Raw genomic sequence first — 18320 nt, forward strand, 5'->3', positions numbered from 1 at the left:
TTCTGGGAGAAGATCCTTCAGGCTCCCCATCCACTCTGGGTCATCAGTCACAGACACAGAGTGCCCACTCTCTGACTAGGCTGTCTTCAGTCTTTTGTTCTAGAAAGGCTTGGGCTTCTTTACAGCCCATGGCTTTCCCTTTCCTGACAGAAGCAGCCATTACCTCCCCAGCAAAACTGGCTCCGGGAAGCTTGTAAACTGTAGAGATGAGAACAAATGCAACATTTGACTATTGTTACCATTAAGATAATAATGATCAGCTGTTGGGTACACCCTGTGCTGTATTTTCGTGGCCAAAGTGTAAGCTCCTTCAGCTGAGACCAAGTTTTCTATTTTCTTCCATAAGGGTACTTGGATTTTATCTACTTGAACAACATTTTGATGTATGTACAACACACATCACAGGCATAAAGTAATGGACAACAAGCATGATAGTTTGATTCACCTTCAGATTTTGTATGGCGCCGAACAGGTAAACTCTTTCCCTTTGCATCTGTAGCAGTGTATGTTTTCAAGTCCACTGTGTAGCTCTGATGATTAATTTTAACATCAATTGTCTTTCTCTTTTGTTTCTTTGCATCCTCCAGTTGCATATTGGTAATTTTGTCAAAACTATGAAAATTTTTATCGTCCTTATATTGCCATTCCACAAAATCACTGGTACGATCTGCCAGGTATTCCTGTTCTTTGGACAATCTAACTCTCTTGATCATGTCCTCAATTGCATTTCTAACCTGTACCACATCTTTGGTAATTCCAGAAACCTCAATCAAAGGTCTTTCACGGTCCAAGGAAATGGAAATATTTAACTTCTTCTGAAGCTCATTCAATTCCTGGTATTCCTTTACATCAAAGTTTTTGATACATTCATCTTCACTGGTGTAGGGACACTGTTCCTTTTGAATGAGATCCTGTATCCAGAAGAGGACGTTTTCTACACTTTTTACATTTTCACCACACACCTGAAATATTGCTGATTCTGTTTTCTTTTCTAAAACCAAAGGAGTCTGTTTTGGGGGAGATTTACTTGAGAAGCCCAAGAATGCTAAAAAAGAAAAGAAAGGAAGATTAGCTCTTTCTTTCTTTCCTTCTTCCTTCCTCCCTCCCTCTTCCCTCCCTCCCTCCTCCCTCCCTCCCTCCTTCCTCTCTTCCTCTCTCTCTTTCTTTGTCACCATGCTGTACATTACAACCCTAGGACTTGTTTGTCTTATAACTGGATGCTTTTACCCTTTTGACCAACTTCACCCATTTCACCCAACTCCCACACCCCCTGCACCCACCGGCAATCACCAATCTGTCCTTTGTATAAGTGCTATCATACAGTATTTGTCTTTCTCTGTCTTATTTCATTGAGCATAATGCCCTCAAGGTCCACACATGTTGTTGCATGTAGCAGGATTTCCTTCTTTTTTATGCCTGAGTAATATTCCATATACACCACATCTTCTTTATAATTCATCTTTCAATGTTTCCATGTTGTGGCTACTGAAAATAATGCTGCAGTGAACATGGATTCCAGAGAATGATTTCATTTCCTTCAGATAAATACCCAGAAGTGGAATTGCTGGATCCTATGGTAGTTCTATTTCTAGACTTTTGAGGAATCTCCATGCTGTTTTCCACAGTAGCTGCACCAATTTACATTCCCACCAACAGTGCATGAGGGTTCCCTTTTCTCCACATCCTCACCAACACTTGTTATTTCTTGTCTTTTTTTTTTTTTTTAAATCATTTATTTTCCCCTATGTTTTCTTCTAGGAGTTTTATGGTCAGGTCTTAACATTTGAGTTTTTAATACTTTTTTTTTTGGCTGTGACATGTGGTATGTGGGATTTTAGTTCCCTGACCAGGGATCAAACCCATGCCCCCTGCAGTGGAAGCATGGAGTCTTAACCACTGGACCACAAGGGAAGTCCCTTGTCTTTTTTTTAAATATTTTATTTATTTATTTGGTTGCACTGGGTCTTAGTTGCAGCAGGCGGGCTCCTTAGTTGCAGCTCACCTGCTCCTTAGTTGTGGCATGTGAGCTCTTAGTTGTGGCGTGCATGTGGGATCTAGTTCCCTGACCAGGGACCAAACCTGGGCCCCCTGCATTGAGAGCACGGAGTCTTAACCACTGTGCCACCAGGGAAGTCCCTCCCTTGTCTTTTTGATAATAGCTGTTCTATCATGTGAGGTGATCACTCATGATTTTGATTTCCATTTCCCTGATGATTAATGATGTTGAGCACCTTTTCATGTACCTATTGGCCAGTTGTATATCTTTTTGGAAAAATGTCTATTCAGATACTGTATTTTAAAATCAAATTGTTTGGGGTTTTTTCTATTGTTGTATGAGTTCTTTATATATTTTGGATTTAACCCCTTATCAGATATACGATTTGCAAATATTTTCTCCCATTCAGTGGGTTCTCTTTTCATTTTGTTTATGATGTCCTTTGCTGTGTAGAAGATTTTCAGTTTGATGTAGTCCCACTTATTCATTTTGCTTTTGTAATTTTAGTGTCAAATCTAAAAAATCATTGCTAAGACCAGTGTTGAGGAGCTTACCCATATGTTTTCTTGTAGGAGTTTTATGGTTTCAAGTCTGTTTGTTCTACCTCAGAAGTGCCACTGGAATTTTGATAGGGATAGCATTGAATCTGTAGATTGCTTTAAGTAGTATGGATATTTTAACAATATTAATCCTTCCAATCCATGAGCATGAACTATCTTTCCATTTATTTGTATCTTCTTCAGTTTCTTTCATCAATGTTGTATATTTTCATGATACAGGTCTTTCACCTCCTTGGTTAAATTTATTCCTGGGTATTTTATTCTTTTTGATGCAATTATAAATGGGATTGTTTTCTTAATATCTCTGTGACAGTTCACTAAAGATTAGCTATTTCAAGTCAGAGAAAGACAAATACTGTATGACCTCACTGATATGCAAAATCTGAAAAAAAAAAACTCATAGAGATCAGATTTATGGTTACTAGGAGTAACCATAAATTACTCCTAGTAAAGCGGGGTGAGGGTGGGAGGAGATTGGAGAAAGGCGGTCAAAAGATACAAACTTCCAGTTACAAGATAAATAAGTACTAGGGATGTAATGTACAGAATGATGATTGTAATATTGTGATTTATAAGAAAAAATAGGGCTTCCTTGGTGGCGCAGTGGTTGAGAGTCCGCCTGCTGATGCAGGGGACACGGGTTCGTGCCCCGGTCTGGGAAGATCCCACATGCTGCGGAGCGGCTGGACCAGTGAGGCATGGCTGCTGAGCCTGCGCGTCCGGAGCCTGTGCTCCGCAACGGGAGAGGCCACAACGCTGAGAGGCCCGCATACTGCAAAAAAAATATATATATATATATGAAAAAATATATTTGGTCAGAATGACCAAATATTTTTCCGATATATACAGTATTTGGCTTGTGCTTGGTATCTGAAGCAGAAGGCAGTCTTGGGCACTGAGCCCTTTACCTGTGGAATCTGATTCCATCTCTGGGTAGATGATGTCAGAATTGAGTTGAATCCTCAGACACCCTGCTGGCGTCTGAGAATTGCTTGTAGGCACAGGGAAGTCTCCATACACATTGGAACTGGGTCCAGAAACCTTCTTTAATGACTGTAGTTAACACTACTATATGATAGATATGAAAGTTGTTAAGAGAGTTCTTGTCACAAGGAAAAAATTCTTTTCTTTTTATTGTATCTGTGTGACATGATGGATGCTAACTAAACTTATTGTGGTATTCGTTTCACAATATATGTAAGGCAAACCATTATGCTGTATACCTCAAACTTATACAGTGATGTATGTCAACTCTATCTCCATAAAGCTGGAAAAAAGCTAATAAACTACCAGAAAAAAAAATAGCTATTTCTCATGTGACATCAATATTAGGAACATGTATTTCATAAAAATGAACAACTCACATGTCATTTTAGACATCATAGACTGCTGGGGAGAAGACTGAGATCCTTCTCTTTTTTTCATGATGGCACAAAACACATCCAGTACTTGAGGCAGAAAGATAACAACTTTAACTTTTTTCATAGACTGAACCAATCCTTTCTGAATAAAGTCTTCAATGGCATCAATTATGGCTGCTGCAACCTTATCTGGGTCTTGGTTGGCACTTCCTAGAAAGGCAAATAATAAAAATGATTGGGAAAAAAAAGATCCAACTGGATTTGAAAAAGAAGACCCAACTGGAGAAGGCTGAGGAATAAATTAGGGATTCTGATTCTCAGAATAAATTCCCACTCCTCAACTCTTTCATCACCATGGACTTTTCTAAAATGCATCAGCAGACACCCTTGAAGTCCTAGATGTAATGGGGAGTTTTTGTTCCAGGATGTCGGGAACAGCCCAACAATGAACAAAGGGCCCAGAAACATAACTTGGTGTCTGATATCTTATTTGCTCTATTCAGCTGATCCCAGCTCACTATGTTCCTCTGTGTTACAGAGCACAGTTAACCTTTCTTGGCTCACTGGTGTCCTCAAAAGATCCACAAAACGCAAAAGATGCTAATGTATGTTGAAATGTCATGCTCTTTAAAGAGAACAGGTCTTCCCTGGTGGTACAGTTGGTTAAGAATCCGCCTGCCAATGCAGGGGACACAGGTTCGAGCCCTGGTCCAGGAAGATCCCACATGCTGTGGAGCAACTAAGCCCATGTGCCACAACTACTGAGCCTATGCTCTAGAGCTCGCGTGCCACAACTACTGAAGCCCGTGCCCTAGAGCCCATGCTCCGTAACAAGAGAAGCCACCGCAATGAGAAGCCTATGCACCGCAACAAAGAGTAGCCCCCACTTGCTGCAACTAGAGAAAGCCCATACACGGCAACGACGACCCAACGCAGGCAAAAAGTAAATAAATAAAAGAGAGCTAATTATAAATAAATTAATTAACTTAAAAAATAAAGAGAACAGCATTATTTTTGGTTCAGTCATTTCTTGACTATTACGTATATATCCTTATTCTCTCAGATGTCTTTGGGGACCTGATTTAAACCGCGCTCATTTCGTAAGACACCTAGAGCCATAAGCTATTTGTTATAATCTATAATTCTTTGCATACAAGTTATCCATGAGCCTCCAGAAGTTTTTCGTCCCACGGTCACTGTGATTTTAGCTGACCTGCAGGGTTCAAGGTTGCCACCTGAGCAAGGTCTTTTCCTATTTTAAGCATGCTCCACATCTTGTTTCTCAAGCCTACTGGCTAGGTAAGATCATGAAAAGTTCCTTGAAAAGGCTCACGAAAAGCCATGGAAGCAGTTCCAGGTGAATAGCAGCTGTCACATTGCGGGGTGGGGAGTGGGCAATGTGAAAGTCCTCTGGCCAACTTGGTGTGATAGACGAAGGGCCTACTTGGGTTATCCCTGTTGACCGTGCCCACTATTACTGCAGAAAGGAGAGCAGACCTCTGTGGCTTGGCTATGGGGACAACTGTAGGAATGTAGACAATCCCCATATAAAACTAACCTAGAAGGTTTGTGCAGGTTGTTTTTTTTTTAATTAGATGATCAGGGAAAGAGGGAGATTCTCCATTGCAATGTTGTAGTTATTCCATGCTATCTGGAAGAATTTAAATGGGAATGTTCAGATATATTCATTCACTCTCAATAACCTAAGCACTTGGGACACAGAGGATGTGATATGTGGGGATGAACAGGTGTTCAACAGGTGAAGTATGGACACCTGAGGGAAAGGCTACACCAGACAGAACTGTGTAAGAAGTGTGATACGTTGAACCTGGCGTGTTCAGGAGAACAGGTTTGTTTTTGAGAAAGATAAACGGGGGAGGTAGGGGGGTAGGTGGAGGAGGCACTGGAGCAGGGAGCCAGGTCTAAACGGGAGAATTTAAATAAAGGTTTAGGCAAAAGACAAGAGCTGAACAAAGAGACGAGGCCAGAATGAAGAGCTGGCTGTAGGGATTGAGGAGATATTTAGAAAGTAAAGTCAGCAGGACCAAGTGGCCAACTGGCTTTATACTTGCCCCTTTGTTCCCCGTCTTTTGCCACCCACAGCCTTCATGTGTATTTCTTAAGTCCTGTTGCACTGCAGTTGTTTATTGACATGTCTGTGTCTCACAGAAGGCCAGGTGCCCCTTGTGGACACCAGGTGCCCCTTTTCTTAGTCATCTTTCTATCCCTGCTGCCTCAGCTCAGTGTCCGGCACATAGCAGACACTCAGTAAATATTTAATCAAACTAATTAATAAACTAATGCACATAGGCGTGATGAAGAAGGTAGAGTCAAGGATTCTAGATAGAAAGTGATGTTTTTAACATGCTCAGGGATATAAGAGGAAGGGCAGGTGTGGGGGAGAAGACAATGAACTGGAGTTTGGAGTTTGCTTTGAGCTTGAAGTACTTGCAGGTACCAGTGAGCACCCATTCTCTCCCCTCAAGCCTGTGAGGAACAGTGAGAGGGCTTCCTTTACTGCCAGCAACTGTCTCAATCACAGTCTCAATTCAACTCATAATCCCTACTAAGGGAGAAAGCTCCCCATCTGTTAGTCTAAGGGCCTGCTCAGGTGGTGACAGAGACAGGTAAAGAAGATGAGGAAGGAGAATTTGCTAACCTTGATTTACTTGTGCAGACCAGCAATGCAACCAGGTCAGTGGAAAAAACAACAGGTTTGCAGTAAGCCAGAAGTAATTATACAAAACTAAAACTGCCTCATTTCCTTATTTCTTCTTTGACTCCACCCAGGGACTCCCTTGGGAAGGTCTGTGCCACCCTTAGGCTGCCTGCTTTCTTGGTACAAATAAAGTTAAGATGGAAACACAAGACAAGAGCTCAGAGGAAAAAGCAGATGGAGATAGAGACTGGGGAATCATTAGTGGGTGTCCATAGAAAATGATAGATGATAGATAGATAGAGGATACATAGATGATAGACAGACAGATAATACATTGGCTAATCTGCTAGGATTGAATGATACTACAAGGGAAATGAAAGCATAAAGGGAATATAAATTATACTTTCAGAAACAGAGAGCTAAGGAGACATAACATTCTATGTGGGAACATTAAGAGGAATGAAAAATAAGAGAAATCAAAGTATGGGAAAGAGAATTAGAAGAAGGTCCAGAAAGTGACAAAGATGGTTAGGTTTATTAAGGCTAAACTTTTGGAGGGCCTAGAATGCCAGTGTGAGACACTCAAACTTAGGTTCCTGAGCAGTGGAATGGTTAATCCAGTGCTGAGCCTTCTCTTTCTGGGACCAGTCAGCTCCATTCCACTTCAAGCCTGAGAGTATTTGCCTCCCCTGAGCAGCTCTCTTAAAGGAGACCAAGCAGGAATCCCTGATTAATGCACATGACTCAGGTTGCTGGGGAAAGAGCTCAAAGAGCATCACCTTACAAATGATAAGCCCAAAGCACCATCCTTGTAAATGAAGACTCATACAATCATTATGTAGTTTAAGGAAAATAAGAAACTTCCAAGAGGCAGGCAAGCTGAAAGGAGGAAGGTGGAGAGTTTCTGACCCATTAGAACCCACTGGATTCTGGCAACTGAGAGGTCGCAATGCCCCACGGCCAGCCCACTGTCAAGGAGGTAAGAGAAGATAGACAGCCATGCTGTCTGAGAGTCGGCCATGGGGAGGTGGAAGTCCATGCACTGATGTTTCCATGGAGAGGGGATGGAGGGGAAGTCAAAGACTAAATAATGGGGGATGTGTAGAGGATGGAAAAGAGAAAGGAGCTCATGAAAGCAATGAGAGATGGACTTTCTTTCCTTTCCCCTCCCTTCCTCTCCCTTCCCTTCCATATTAGAAAGCAAATGTCTACTATCCCAATACTCTCTTCAGTTTTCTTCAGTTTTCTCTTTTTTACTTAAACTTTCCACAGACTTTGCTCCTTCCCTCGGGGGCTGCCCTGGCTTGAGGAAGCTGCCCTGATGTAGACTCAGCAATAAGTACATTAGCCATCAGCACCAATTCCAAGGGAAACTGGTCACCTTGGGATTTAGCCTTGACAGCCAGAGGCTACAAACCTGTCCCGATGGCTGGGAGGCAAACGGATGAGTAATTCCGCTTTTCACACTCTTGCAAAACACAGGAAACCGATCTCTTGACATTATTTCCACCAATGACGTGAATAATATTCTTGCACTTCAATAATCCACCTTTGGTAATTATATAATCTCTGTGGCCCCCTTGAGCTGGGAAACACAAGACAAAAAGATGCAAAATTAGATGCTGAACCCACTCTTTTTAATACATCTTTATTGGACTATAATTGCTTCACAATGCTGTGTTAGTTTCTGTTGTACAACAAAGTGAATCAGCCATATACATACATATATCGCCATATCCCCTCCCTCTTGAACCTCCCTCACACACTCCCTATCCCACCCTTCTAGGTGGTCACAAAGTACCAAGCTGATCTCCCTGTGCTATGCTGCTGCTTCCCACTAGCTATCTATTTTACATTTGGTAGTGTATATATGTCCATGCCACTCTCTCACTTGGTCCCAGCTTCCCTCTCCCCCTCCCCGTGTCCTCAAGTCCATTCTCTATGTCTGCATCTTTATTCCTGCTCCGCCACTAGGTTCATCAGTACCTCTTTTTTTCTTTTTAGATTCCATATATATGCATTAGCATATGGTATTTGTTTTTCTCTTTCTGCCTTACTTCACTCTGTATGACAGACTCTAGGTCCATCCACCTCACTACAAATAACTCAATTACGTTTCTTTTTATGGCTGAGTAATATTCCATTGTATGTATGTGCCACATCTTCTTTATCCATTCATCTATCAATGGACATTTAGATTGCTTCCACGTCCGGGCTATTGTAAATAGTGCTGCAATGAACATTGTGGTACATGTCTCTTTTTTAATTATGTTTTCCTCAGGGTCTATGCCCAGTAGTGGGATTGCTGGGTCATATGTAGTTCTATTTTTAGTTTTTTAAGGAACCTCCATACTGTTCCCCATAGTGGCTGTATCAATTTACATTCCCACCAACAGTGCGAGAGGGTTCCCTTTTCTCCACACCCTCTCCAGCATTTATTGTTTGTAGATTTGGGGTTGATGGCCATTCTGACCGGTGTGAGGTGATACCTCATTGTAGTTTTGGTTTGCATTTCTCTCATAATTAGTGATGTTGAGCATCTTTTCATGTGCCTCTTGGCCATCTGCATGTCTTCTTTGGTGAAATGTCGATTTAGTCTTTGAACCCACTCTTTGATTGTTTAAAAAACAAAATGTCTGAATTGGCAGATAAAGCATTTTATGTGAATAAGAAACTCCTGAAATACTACCTTTGATGAATCTTTCTCGCTTCTCTTTTTAACTGTGAGATGACTTTTCACTTCTAATTCTCTACAACTGGAATTCTTTAGTAAAAGGTATGATTTTAAGATCAATATGTTGTCTCCCCAATCCCAGGACTTTCCTCATCCTCCGTAGCTTCCCCTATTCAGTCTTCACTTAAAACTTAGAACCAAAAAGATAGCATTGTGCCTTACCTTGATCAGAACATTCCATTTCCACACTTTTCCCGGCATGTTCTAAAATTGCTTTCGAGACCCCTGCATGAGAAAAGCAAGATGTTTACACACATGAATAAAAAAAATTACAGGACATCTGGATCAGAATGATTGCCTAATTATCTAAATGCTTTCCCCATCATCAAAGGAACCCTATAACTTGGGTATTTCTGATAACAAAGGAGAAAAACTCATAAAAGAGCTGTTCCCGATTATGAGAAACAATGTCAAAATAATTTTCAAATGATGAATTAATAGCAATAAGCCAAAGTTGTAGAAACCAGTTTGGCTATAGCAACTCCTTCACAGGCTCTACTGTGACTATTACACTAGTCAAAATTCCGTAAGTCAAGTACCTGCTTTGAGATTAAATGTCTTTGATGTTGAATTTACAATCACATCTGCCTCTTCTTTGGTGATATCTCCAGAGGCTACCTGGAAAATGATGGGCCCAATCTTCATTTCATGCACTCCTGAATCAGGGTTAGAAATAGTCCCATATAAACCTGACAAGAAAAAAAAAATAGACTCAGTAACAAGTCGACAACAGCAAGAATGACTTAGGTCTCATGGTTCTCACCTGTGCCCCTCTCATCTCTCCCTCTCTCTCTCCCTCTCTCTCTCTCTTTCTCTCTCTCTCTCTCTGTCTCTCTCTCTGTGATCTCTGGCATTTAACCTGGCCCTGGCCTTGAGCCCCTGATGGTCTGTTTCTGGAAAAGGATTATAAAATATAATACATATCAAACATGGCCTTCTGCTGCTGGCTGAGGTGAATTAGCCCACTTGAGCCTTTCTTTCCCACTGACTACAAGTAAAAACATGGGACAAATACAAAAAGCCACTCTGAGAACTGAGACATGCACAACAGCAGGCAGACTGGGGAAAGGAGTCAAAACTTGAAGGAGGGCTTCCCTGGTGGCGCAGTGGTTGAGAGTCCGCCTGCCGATGCAGGGGACACGGGTTTGTGCCCCGGTCTGGGAAGATCCCACATGCCGCGGAGTGGCTGCACCCGTGAGCCATGGCCGCTGAGCCTGCGCGTCCAGAGCCTGTGCTCCGCAACGGGAGAGGCCACAACAGTGAGAGGCCCGCGTACCGCAAAAAAAAAAAGGAAGGAGCAGCCTGTGCTGCTTCCCATTTTGTTTTGTTTTGAAATTTTTCCTCTTTTCTCTCCCAGCTTTGACCCAAGCATGGCCCTAGTTACAGAACTACACAATGAGAACAGGCAGCAAAACTCTCAGAGAATCTCTGTCTTTGCGGCCAGAGGACTGGGAATATGGGTCCCTGTGAGCTGAAGAGTATGGCAGAGAAGCCTCATTATTTTCCATATTTTTCCTTTTTAAATCCAGGCCCTGTACCAAGGTGCCCCGGTTGCAGAACTCCACAGTGGCACCGCAGGGAGCTAAAACTCTGAAAGACATTCTGTATTTCTGTCCAGAAGAATCAGGAAAAAGGGCCTTGTGGTCTGAAAGGTGTATATGTGGTGTATGGGAAATCCCTGTGTTTTTGTTTATTTGGTCCCCTCCCCTCAACCCTCACCCCCTCTGCTTTGCCCAAGGGCACCCCTGATCACGCAGAATAATGAGGCAACAGAACAGGCAGCTTCAACTCTGAGAGAACCTTGTGCTTCTGGCCAGAAGACCTGGAAAATGGGCTTTTGCAAGTCAGAGAATGTAAGGGGAACGCTGGAGTGGTGACCCCCTGTTCTGTTTAAGACTGGAGTCAACCCTGAGCTCACCCCAGGGCTGTGCACGTGGGGCAGACCCAAGCTGCACAGCAAAGGCCTTGAGAATGGAATTGACCTTGGAACCACTGCCCACACAGAAAGTGAGGCAGAACTTGTAGAATGACATTAACTGATTGGCTACCTGCTCAAACAAACAAACAAAACAAGCACCATTTTCCAGAGGATTTTAACAGGACCCAAGTCTTACAACACGATGTTTAAAATGCCCATTCTATAATCCAAAATTGCTTGTCATGCAAAGAACCAGGAAAATGTGACCAATTCTCAAGGATAAAGACACTCAATATAGATGCTAATCCCAAGATGATTCAGATGTTGGAATGATCAGACAAAGACTTCAAAGCATCTACTATAACTACGCTCCCTGAGGTCGAAGTAAACACACTTGAATGTATGGAAATGATTTGGAATGAATGGAAAAATAGGGGTCTCTGCAGAGAAATATAAACTATAAAATAAGAATCAAATGGACATTTCAGAACTTAAAAATACAATATTTGAAATCGAAAATTCACTGGATTAGCTCAATAGTATAGTAGACAGAGAAAAGAATCAGTGAATTTGGAGGTAGATTAATAAATATTATCCAATCTGAAGAACAAAGAGAAAAAAGACTGGAAAAAAAAAAAAAAAAAAAGAACAGACCCTCAGAGACATTATCAGAAGGCTTACCATTCATGTTATTGGAGCACCAGAAGGAGAGGCGAGAGAGACCAGTACAGAAAAACATATCTGAAGAGATGACTGAAAAATCCCCAGATCTGAAGACATACATACTCAGATTTAACAAGCTTCAGCAAACTCCAAATAGGATAAATTCAAATATAAGTAGCTTTGACAGAGGAGAAGCATTTGGTTGGTATCATCTCTTTAAATGTGTCTATTTCTGAAAACACTTATCACATCATCCTTAGAAAATAGTAGCCTCATCATCACCACTTAAAGACCCATTGTACAGATTATATAATCTGGCCTGCCTACTCTTTCACCCCAGATCACATAAACATGGCCAGTGTCTTGCATGCTCAGGTGTGTAGAGTATAATTTATTATCTTCTTTATCACAAATTGTTTTTTTCATAAAAATTATCCTATCATTTTTCACTTAACACTGAATACTTATTTAGCAACTAAAAATAATTTCTCTATTTAAAAGCTTTATTGAACCTTGTGTATCTTCAGCCTTGGGAACTTGGTCACTGATGAAATTTCCATTAGCCCTTCTGGCAAATTCATCTGAGAATGCCTAGAAATACAAAGACAGTTTTAATCACTACAATTCTCTGTAGATGAATGAATTTGATTCATCAGACCTTCTGATCCTACATGCACAAATATTTAGGAGAGAACAATTCTCAGAGTATCATGTATTTTCATTATAGATTTTTACGTTATGAAAAATTCATAAATTCTATTTCTGTAAATACAAACTATGAAAACTATCAAAGATGTGAACAAAAATATAACTACAATACTATTTGTAATTGAGAAAAAAATAAACAGTTTAAAAATCCAACAGGGAAATGGTTAAATAAATTTTAGTATGTCCATATGTTGGAGTATTTATCAGCCATTAAAAATTATGTTTTCAAAGAATAGTTAATGGAATAGGGAAATGCTTATTTCATACTATTAAATGAAAAAAGAATGATACTAAATTACATTATATAATACCACGTTTAAAAGTCCACATATATAAAAGAAGACTAAGATGAAATACAACTAAAAGAATTTATGCATTTTTTTATTGTTTAAAGTTTCTACAATGAACATGTATTACTTTCATAATCAGTAAAAGTAAATACTTTGTTGTTGTTAAAACTACAGTGTTAAGAGAAAGACAATCACAAGGACCCAAACACTTCAGTTTTTAACTTCTTATTTGTACCAGGAGAGAAACAGCTAGGGGAGTAGTGTTTTTGGAGCAAGAGGCTGGAATTCCATTTCTTTGCCTGGTTAGTGACACCCCAAAATCATCACTTTCTTCCTCCTTGTAAACAAGCAACAGGAAATTTTGTTGGAAAAAAAACAAGTAACATCTTGGCTAAAAGGCTGATACAATAATGGGAGAAGGACCAGGAGAGACTACAGAGCCAGGGTTCTCCAGGCACCAGGCACGTGATCTACAGGTGTAAAGGTGGACAGGTGTAAAGCTGGACTGGTTTGACTCTGGAGAACTAGAGAGGAGCTGCCATTTGGCCACAGCGAACTGTTCAGGCAGAAATCCATGTCCAAGGTGCCAGAACTTTTGAATTTTTAGGTCCGAGTGGACATCTGGAGTTTTATGTGACAAGTTTGATTCTTAAATGCCAGCAACTGATTCAAATTTTTTAAAAATAGCCCAAATAAAGCACATCTAAAGGCTATGTTCCGACCATAGGCTGCTGGTGCAACCTCTGTTACAGTCTCCACCTATAAATATTTCAATAAGTTTTGCTGATTTTTGTGAAAATATGACCAAAGCTTAACTGTCTTTAAAAGTCTTAAGAGAAAAATTGTCACAGCCACGTATGGAGAATCAGTACTATTTCCGATGGCAATAAAGATGTCTGTATAGACTAATCCCTTTACAAAATACTTGCAGAATTTGAATCTTTAGGAAAGATAACAAAGGCTGACGATGCACAGAAAGAGTGAGATTCGAGGGTTCAGATCCATGTCACAGGACTCACTTCCCTACAATGAACTCAGCCATTCATTCAAAAACTCTCAGCACTTCATGTCTCTAGTTCATTTTATGTGTATAAATCTTAGCTCCCAAAGTAATTATGATTTATAGGAGGGAGAGTACATGCAACATACCCATTCTGTAATCCACATCACTTTGTACAACGCAAGTCATAGGGAGGTTGTTCACAAAGCATTTATTGACTAGAAATGACTGTAGTTATGCAGGCCAACTAAATGGACCACATATTTTGCCCAGGTGGTTTAGCTGTCTGATTAGAATTTAGATTTGTTTGCTTCCAAAGTATTTAAAGGTAGTGTCTAGATCCAGAAAAAAAATTAAGTATGACCTAAAAATTCAGTTAGTCCAATGATCTATGGACATCTCTTGGGTTGCTAGCCTTAATCTGTTTAATTCTTGCATTATCATGGAACTTTTCAAACAATTAATATCATCTACTCTCCTGGACTCTAAGGACTTGCAGGGCAGGAATAATGGCCTCATATTAAATGCCTCTTGTTCCCCCATAATGCTGAGTCCAGAGGCTTACTCACAGCTGGTGTTCAGCAAACGTGAGCTGGTTGATGGACTCTCTGTGACCAAAGATGGTTCTGGTATTTCTGGTCTCAACCGTCTTACTCCTATGGGGATGTGCTGAGCCTTCAGTTGTATCTTATTCTGACATTCTCCTATTTGTAGGACCACAACTGAGCTTTTATATTATGTATTAAAATTTCTATGTTCATATGGAAGGAAATTCTATAGATTAGAAGAGGCTTAAGGGATATGTCAACTCCATTGCAATATTTGGGCCTTATTTGGATTCTGATTGAAACCAACAAGCTATAAAAACAAAATAAAATACTTATGAAACAGTTGGAAATGTGAACACTGACATGATAATTGATGAAATAAAGGAATGACTGCCAATTTCTTTTAGGTGTGAAATAGTATTGTACTTAGATTACTTTTGAAAAAGAATCCTAATGTCTAAAACAAATACTGAATTGTTTATGGGTAAAAGGTATATATGGGATCTGCTTCAAAAACAGTATGGGAGGAAGGGAAATAAATGGAGATAGAGATGAAACATACTGGGCATAGGTTGATAACTATGAAGCTGAAGGATGGGTACAAGGGATTTCATTATACTATTTGGTTTACTTTTGCATATGTTTCAAATTTTTCTTAATAAGAAGTCAAATTTTTTTCTATATCCAAAAATGTGCTTGAAATTTGCCGTGCTGCAACTAGTCCACACTACTCTTTTACTTTCCTGTATGAAAATACATGAAAGAAACAACCTATCAGACCAAGAAGATACTTGAACACGTTAGGGCTCAGTTGCCAAAATAACGAGTAATGAGAAAGACTGTACCTGAATATTTCCATGATCACTTGGGTGCAACAGAAAGCAAACCTCTTGTAAAGTTGTGGGTTGATTCCTGCTACTGAATTTGAACACTTCTGAGGTGATTAATTCAGCAAAAATGTTTTTAGGAAACCCCAGATTTCCTGTTCCTATTGCTGGAAATGCAATTGAGTTTAAGGACAAACTCTCAGTGATTTCCAAACATTCTCTGATTATGTTTTCCATGATCTGAAAAGCACAAAGCACATTCTTATACATTTTGCCTGGAAATCAGAGTTTGAACAAAAAGAACAAGAATTTAGCAACTCTGTGATCTCTCTCTACTCCTTTTTCCTTTCAACAAAAGGCAGGTTAAGGGCAGTCAGAAGGGGAAAGGAAAACAGAGGAGTAAAAAAGGAAAAGTAAAGAAGAATGTGTGAGACCCTCCAAAAAGATTCAAACTCACTCAGCAATGAAGGAAAGAAGCAAAGCAGCTACTGTTCTGTTCCTTCAGTCTCTTCCACTCTTCATGCCCTCACTTTTCCTTCCTCACTAAAGAGTGCTATCTTCAATAATTCTTCCCCGAGTCCCAGCAATGGTTGACAACTGTAATCAATTTCTATTATTAACTGGTCCTTGGGAGAAGTCAGCTACAGCTGAAAGAAATGGCTATGAGAATGTGCTGTTATTACAGAACAGACACAGCCAGGGTTCAAGCTACATTCTACTGAAAGGAGAGTCCAAAGGGCTACTTAATTTCCTGGAGAATTTAAAACCAGGTCCCACCTTGCGTGAAGATGTGCTGTCATTTGTCCAGTCCGGAGCCACCACGTGAAGCACACGGTGGCAGTGCAGATTGCAACCACTGGTTTGGATAACTGTGCCGACCCCAACAGCCACCACTTGTCCAGCTGTCTTCAGCTCCTCCTGGAGCTTTTGTCCCGCTTTTTCCAAGAGGGCCTTGGAAAGGGGCCCTCTATTGAGCTCAAGATCCGACGAAATGGAGTTGACAACCACATCGGTCTTAAAGACAAAACCAACAATTTGTTTCAAATTGTAAGAAAAAGCATTCATCAAGGATTACTGTATTTGAGCCCCCGGGCTTGGCACAATGGGGGACAACTAAGATGATTAAGTTTTCAGAGATTGAAATACCACCCCAAAAGAGAGTGTTATTAGATACTTATTTAAATAACACTCTAGGACAAAAGAGAGCTGTCAAAGAGCAATACATAAATGGTATGGGATCACCAAAGGAGTCCAGAGGAAGTGCCTTCAGAGGCTAGTAAAGACACTATGAGCGATGTGGTGTCTGAGAAGTGGGAATAGTTGCAGCAGGCAGAGATGGGGAAGGGGCAACAGCATGGACAGAAGCATGGCAGGTTGTGAGCGGCAAGGAGATCAGTTTGACCTGATAGAGAGCTTCTGCAGCAAAATGGTGCCAGCCAGGCTAGAAATGTTACTCTGAGCACAGACTACAGAAGGCCTCGAGTGCCAAGCCAACTGGACTTCCCAGCAGCAGTGAAGAGCCATGGGAGCTTTTTCAGCAGGACAGTTAATGTGAGCAGATTAATCAGGCTTGACTAAGACACCAAGAGAAGACAGGAGAGGGACTGTGACCAAGTGATTGTCAAAGCTGCCCCACGTGGGTCACTGAGGAGTAATGCAGAGCAGGTCTTGGCTTCAGAGGGCACACACCTATGGAAGTGAAAGGCACGGAAGGAATGTCTTACTACTCAGCGTTCAAGGTGAATGAGGATTGGAACTCAATCCAATTACTGACCCTTGGCCAAAAGAGATTTTTGTTTATTTGCTTGTTCTTTTCAATGAGAAACAAAATTATTTTTAATATTTTGAAATAGAGCAATGCACATTCCAACCCTAGCTCCATCAGTTGTTAAATGTGGGATTTGGGCAAATTATTTAACCCCTCTAAATCTCATTCCTTCATCTGTGAAATGAGAATAATAATAATCCTGGAATCTGCCTCATGGCACTGAATAAGAAGATGCATGTCAAGCACTTAGTAGAGTGCCTGGCTCATAGTAAACAGTGTTAGCTATTATTCTTGTAATTATGATTTAAGCTTACTGTAAGTAGAGATGTAATTTTTTACAATCTCTTTCCATATTTTAAACAAAATGAAAAATATTTTAAACCAAGTAACAACTTGAACAAAACAGGAGGATGACCCACAGGATGGGAGAAAATATTTGCAAATCATGTATCTGTTAAAGGACCTGTATCCAGAATATATAAAGAACTCTTAAAATTCAATAATAAAAAGGTAACTCAATTTTAAAGTAAGCAAAGGATGTGAATAGACTTTTCTCCAAATAAATATGCAAATGGCCTTCCCTAAGCATCCCTGCCCCAGGACTGCCCATATTCGCCCAGCTCAGAAAGTTAACACCTGGCACAGCAGGGGGCTTCCAGGACTGTTTGGATTAGTTAGAACCTGTGTTGAAAAGGTTGCTAAGTACCTTTTTAAAGTATTTTTAAATACTTTAAATGCTAAGTATTTTTAAAAAACATGTCACCCCCTGGCAGAGCTATAAGAATTGTCCCCACATAATACCCAGACCTTCCCCAGGTCACTTTCTACCTTCCTCCCTACATTTTGTTAATGGTGTTGGGAGCTGATGGTCCCTCAAACTCAGAACCCTCTGGTTCAGTTCCGCTGATAAGATTACTGTCTTCCGTCCCCGTGTTATGCTCTAATTTTTCTGCATCTGCTATCAGTGAATGTGACAGGAAATTAACCTTAGATTTGCCAAAATATGACAGGTGTAAGAGCACTGCAAAAGCATAGAGAGCCTCGTAAATGTTAGGTATTATTGTGGATTTTCACACTTACTGGAAACTAGTGATCGGAACATGCTATCAGCTCCCCCGGGTAATTGGCCAATCTCAATTAGTGAATGCCTTGGTGAAGTAGCCCAATTTTCTAAGGAAACCTGTTTCAAGGCAGGGATGGAGGGCATGGGATTCTCCCCTTGATCTTAATCTCCCTTGAGCAACAGGCTAACTGGAGTCCCAGCACGCTGGTGGGTGTTCTGAAAACA

The 18320-nt window shown here is 40.6% G+C and overlaps 1 protein-coding gene across 2 annotated transcripts in view; it reads right to left on the reverse strand.

Moving 5' to 3' along the window:
* The window catches only part of PARP14 (poly(ADP-ribose) polymerase family member 14), a 48304-nt gene that overhangs the window by 10006 nt on the left and 19978 nt on the right, over positions 1 to 18320 (reverse strand). For both annotated transcript variants that reach the window (XM_067738705.1, XM_067738704.1), the window contains exons 7-14: positions 16042 to 16278; positions 15283 to 15504; positions 12404 to 12482; positions 9850 to 9999; positions 9473 to 9535; positions 7994 to 8161; positions 3921 to 4127; positions 446 to 1045 (exon numbers count right to left, since the gene is read on the reverse strand). In XM_067738705.1, the coding sequence (XP_067594806.1) occupies positions 446 to 1045; positions 3921 to 4127; positions 7994 to 8161; positions 9473 to 9535; positions 9850 to 9999; positions 12404 to 12482; positions 15283 to 15504; positions 16042 to 16278 (1726 nt within the window). The remainder of the gene's footprint in view (positions 1 to 445; positions 1046 to 3920; positions 4128 to 7993; positions 8162 to 9472; positions 9536 to 9849; positions 10000 to 12403; positions 12483 to 15282; positions 15505 to 16041; positions 16279 to 18320) is intronic.

The sequence above is a fragment of the Pseudorca crassidens genome, chromosome 5 (genome assembly GCF_039906515.1).
Source record: "Pseudorca crassidens isolate mPseCra1 chromosome 5, mPseCra1.hap1, whole genome shotgun sequence".
In the NCBI taxonomy this organism is placed as follows: domain Eukaryota; kingdom Metazoa; phylum Chordata; class Mammalia; order Artiodactyla; family Delphinidae; genus Pseudorca; species Pseudorca crassidens.